This window comes from Hydra vulgaris, chromosome 05 (assembly GCF_038396675.1).
Source record: "Hydra vulgaris chromosome 05, alternate assembly HydraT2T_AEP".
Lineage (NCBI taxonomy): Eukaryota > Metazoa > Cnidaria > Hydrozoa > Anthoathecata > Hydridae > Hydra > Hydra vulgaris.
In genome coordinates this window covers 14,061,095-14,066,379 of record NC_088924.1, presented here as the reverse complement: position 1 = coordinate 14,066,379, position 5,285 = coordinate 14,061,095, and the positions used below count along the sequence as shown (strand labels likewise).

The following is a 5,285-nucleotide window of genomic DNA, read 5'->3' as shown; positions in this document are numbered from 1 at the left end:
AGAAAACAATCCGGCTTCAACAGCACGTCGTCTGATTGTTTGATCCGATACATACAGCTCTAATTGCTTTTGTATCTTTTTTTTTATACTGTTATTTAGGTGCCCCAAGAAGACCTAACGGTCTTGTCACAGAGCACCGCGGATGTGCATCTCGATATCTCGACTGATGATATCCAGGGATCCTTCTTGACGGATCTGACGATCATAGAATCCTCTCTAGAAGTGGTGGAACGCGGTCTTCTACCTTTGTTATCTGCTGCCAACTTCCCCGTAGAACGATATTTGGAACATAGTCTTGATAAGGTCCATTTTTTCAAGCAATATTTATCACAAATATTTTTTTGTGACATTCCACTTACGTAATCGCCAATAATTTTCTTTCTTAGTTCCAATCCAAGTCGGGAGCCATTTTTGCACTTGAAGTCATAAAAATAATAAAAATAAATAATCACGCTTCTCAAGGCTTACCGTGTTACATTTACCTTGTGATGATACAATAATGCTCTGTGGAACGCAACGTCTTGGTTGGATGTGGACTGTATTGATGTAATGAAACACTTGTTGTATTTCACTTCTTGTATTGATGTTCTTTGATAAAACACTTTGATAATACTGATTGATTGACTTCCATATACTGACTGAATTACATGTCGATTTACATGTCTCTTATATAGTAAAATGAACCTGTGTGAACCTGTTCTGGAAGATTCTAGATGCTTCTTTTCGATGCTTTCCGGAAGCTTCTGGATGCGTCTGGATGCTTCTGAATGTTTCTGGATACTTCTGGATGCTTCTAGATGCTTCTTCTGGAAACTTCTGAAAGCTTCTGCATGCTTCTGGAAACTTCTGGAAACTTCTGGATACTTCCTTTAATTATTAAAAAACTTCCGTGACGTTGACACGGACCAGACCTAAGAAAATGAAACAAACCAAAAAAGTTGCACTTGATTTGTCCGCTGCAAAATGGCACTTGTCAGCAAAATTCTGCCTGTGTGCTGTCACCTGTCAGCTGATTGCTCATGTCATGGTATGCTATGACTCCAGACTCCTGAACTGTTTGCTGTGGTAGTATAGTTCGTTTCTTTTTTAAGACATGTAAAATTAGGAACACTTTTTAGCATTGTTCGATGTTGGTTGCAAATGTTTTGTCCAATACTGTACGTCACAAAGTAACAATGGCTTTAAATATTCATCAAAGTCAACAATTATTCAATATGCAAAAAATATAGTTAAACATAATTTTACCTAAGTACGAATTTTGTGAGTTGCGATTTTATTTCTATTAATTGGGAAACAGAAACCCTTTTTTTTTTCAGGCCTAATAATCGTCACAACTAATGGCTTCTAATTTGTTCTGATTTTCTTGAAATAATAAATAATAATAATAATAACAAATAATGACGGCGTTAATATTTGGCCAAAAATCTTTCAGCGCGGAAATGTTCGCGCGACTATTGAAACTAAATGTCGTGTAGACTGGTATATTTTTACGTTTGGTACAGTCAACACTAAGATATGCAGTTAAGAAACCAAGGATCATGGCTTGATTAGTCAAAAGTTGAATGTTTTAATCTGTTAATATTTTTAAATAGGAGTTATATTTTTTGTTCATGGAAGAATATACTAGTATGTATATTTACACATTATTTGTATTATTTTAATCATAATAAATAAGTCTACAAATAGATGCTCGATAAACCACTATGTTACCTCTTCTATACACACAGTTTTACATTTTACAATTGATACTTGCATTAATATCTTTCTTTTTAGCTAGAGGTTTTGAAATTTAATAAATATATCTTGAGTTATCTTATTTTTTCATGTAAAAATTGACGTTTTCGATTTGAAATATATATTTTTATTATTTGATTAAAAACAAACTAATTTTAAGAATGTCAAAATGTAAATTTTATATAGTTTTTTATTTATTTGTCGCTTGACATTAAAAAAAATTTTTTTTTAATTTTATAATTGATAAAATATATTTCATAAAAATAATATTTATTAGTAGGTATAAATATATATATAAAACAGTATGAATATAGTTTAAGTTAAGCACAAAATGTCTGTACCGATAGAAACCACTCGCAAAAACTTTTGATATTGAATTAGGGATCGCTAGTTTACGGTATACTAAAAATATTAGGCAATAATCAATATTAGTAAGGCAATAATCAATATACCAATTTTAAAAATTATTGTTCTTTTTTGCACATAAAAAATAAACTTAATTAAAATTGACTAAGATAATTTACTTATTACAAAACTAATTATTGAATATTGTATTGTCATCAAGCAAGAGTATGTATGCAAAATTTGAAGAAAATATATTATCAGGAAATGACTCAAAAATTGATTGGAAGATTTGATACTCACAGAATAAAACAGACAAAGACGACGAGTTAATGAAAGCATAGGTGAAAACACTTTAATTATGATAATACAATAAGTATTGTATAACTATTTAATACATTATCAAAATATAATTATTAAATTATCAAATCAGTCCAGAAATATTTCATAAAAAAAAATTATATAGGTATACTAAAATTCAATATACCAAATATACGGTAAAGTTTACCGTAAAGTTGGTATACCGTATAGGGGAGATGGGGGCGCATTGATCGCCGTAGCAGTGTTTTGAAAATTGCGCAGAACCTGAAAGAGATGTAAAAATTTATTAACTACGAAACACATGTAGAACTATCTGGCTTTTGGAATATATAAATATTTTGATTTAAAAAATGATAAATATGAATAATTTTAACTTTTAAACAACCCTCTCAAAAGATCAATGTACCCCAAACTATGGGGAACTATGATCTCCGACTTGGGGCACATTGATCTTATATGCGTAATATTATCTAAACATTTAACACTTCTATAACTAAATCTTGTAAATAATTTAGTCAAAGGGTAATATTGTATAACATATAATACATCTAAATTTTTTAATTATTTTTTAAATATAGCAGTTAAACCAAGTCTAATTTTTAATTAAAAAATGTATAAATCACAGCAGCTATAAGCTACCCGCTTTATATACGTTTAAAACTTTACAACAACTTGAAATTTATAAGAACTGAAATATAAAGACTGAAATAAGAATACAACTTTTAAGTTTACAAAACTTGTTAAAAGTACAATATATTTTGATTAAGAATATTTCATCATTTGTGAAAGTCAAGTTGTGAAGCAGCTTTTGGTTTACATTGTTTTTTATTCCTAAGCAAGTAATTCTTAGTTTCTTTCTTATCTTTTGTGGAGACTTTTTGTTGATTTTTGGTTTGCTTCAAAATTTTCTTTTCTTTTGACAAACGAATTTCATTTCTGACAGGAGTATCAGTCAAGATCCTTGTTTTTAACTGCCTACTTTTAACATTTTTTTTTCTGGCAGATGCTTTTGGGTAAGGTTTTAAAACCTCAGGTGAGATTATAGAAGCAACACTTGTTGACACTTTGTTTAAAATACTTGTTTCAATATTTACTATAGTTATTTCAGACTCTATGTGATTAACATGTGCTGGTATCATTTCAGATTCCATGTTGTTGACAGGAGTGATAGTAACTGTATCTGGAGCAGCTCTATCTGTAACTGATGATGGTAAATATTCGTCATCTTTGAAAATTTCAGAATTGAATGGCTCAATGCCAGCTACTCTAAATCCTGTCTGTATATTAGATGGTGAGAAAGCTTTTGTATACGGTTCTCGAACTATTGAAACAATATCATAAATGGTCATTGAAACCATCCAATTATCACATGCAGAATTGTAAAACCTTTTCAATGGTCCGAAAACAGTTTTATCTAATGGCTGCAATTTATGGCTGCAATGGGGAGGAAAACTTATCATTGTAATTCCGTGTTGAATTGAAAGCTCCAAGCCTTTAACGGAAATATGACTTTCATGACTGTCGAGAAGTAACAAAACTGGAGATTCCTGAGAACAGTTTGAATATTTAACAAAATGTTTAATCCATTCTATGAAAATTTCTGAGTTCATCCAACCAGAAGGATTTGCAAATCCCACACATCCAGGAGGTCCTTCCTTAATCATGTAATCATGAAACTTTACCCTACGAAAAATAAATAATGGAGGAATGGAATTTCCAATAGCATTAGAGGCACAACATGCAGTTACCAATGTTCCTCGTTCTGCAGATGTGATTCTTCCAACTTCTTTGCTTGCTCTACCAGCTAAAACCTTTACCGGCTTTTGAACGGTTGTTAAACCAGTTTCATCAACATTATATATACAGTTAGGATTATATTTATATCGATTTCTTACCGTTTTAAGATTTTGAAAAAACTCTCTTACAGTGTGTTTGTTAAAAGCTGTTGATCGAGCGAAGCTCATTGCTTCAGGTGTTCGTAGAGACAACTCTGGTTGTCTTTTCATAAAACCTTGCAACCAATCAATGCCTGCAATTTTATTTTTGATCCATGATGATGGGCATATCTTATTGTTTTTTAAAGCAAATTCATATGCCAATAATCGCGTTGACCTAGTTGAAAGGCCATAGTTCATTTTTGATGCAATTAGTAAATAACTTGATAAACTTTTTTCATCTTCTGCTGTAAAAACTTGTCTATTGTTGTAGTTAGGCTTGAAAGCTTCATTTGGATTAAGCCTCTTTTTACGACAATATCTTTTTAAAGTCATTCTATCTATGTTAAACTGACGTGCTACAACATTCAGTTGTGTTCCTTCTAAAACTTTATTAACAGCTACTTTCATTGTTTCACTTGGTATAGCAACTTTATTTGTTTTTTTAATTCTATTTCTAACCATTTTAAGATCTGTAAAAAAATATATCAATAAAAACATATGTTTTTAATAAATGCTAATATTTAACATAATAATATTATGTTAAATATTTTTTAATTGTTATGTTAAATATTATTCTTTTGATATTATAAAATAATAGTATTATTATTACTAGCTTATAACATAAGTAGATTTAAAAAATGAAATGCTAAAAGCTATTGTTTGTTTATATATAGTTTTTTTTTAAATTATAAATACAATTCCATTCGTTTAACTGTATTGCTTATAAACAAAAACATGGGGCACTTCGTCTTCTATGGGGCACTTTGATCCTCCGATCAATGGCCCCCGCATAGTCAAAGATCAATGTACCCCAATAGGTATAGGTAACATATTGATAGCAATATCTACTGTATAAATTGCAGTCAAATAAAAATTATATATTATATTATACACCTAACACTTACAAATTTAAAATAAAATTGTTGTTAACCCATACAGACATCTAAATAA

The 5,285-nt window shown here is 30.2% G+C and overlaps 1 protein-coding gene across 1 annotated transcript; it reads right to left on the bottom strand.

The window, feature by feature from the left end:
* Positions 1 to 3,173: 3,173 nt before the first annotated feature.
* LOC136080193 (tigger transposable element-derived protein 4-like) lies at positions 3,174 to 4,796 on the bottom strand. The gene has a single exon (XM_065796807.1). It carries the CDS (start codon positions 4,794 to 4,796, stop codon positions 3,174 to 3,176), a length of 1,623 nt encoding a protein of 540 aa, XP_065652879.1.
* Between the last annotated feature and the right edge of the window lie 489 nt (positions 4,797 to 5,285).

Bases quoted from the DNA above. Each gene is read 5' to 3' on its own strand.
- LOC136080193 (XM_065796807.1), bottom strand. From the start codon at position 4,796: ATGGTTAGAAATAGAATTAAAAAAACAAATAAAGTTGCTATACCAAGT.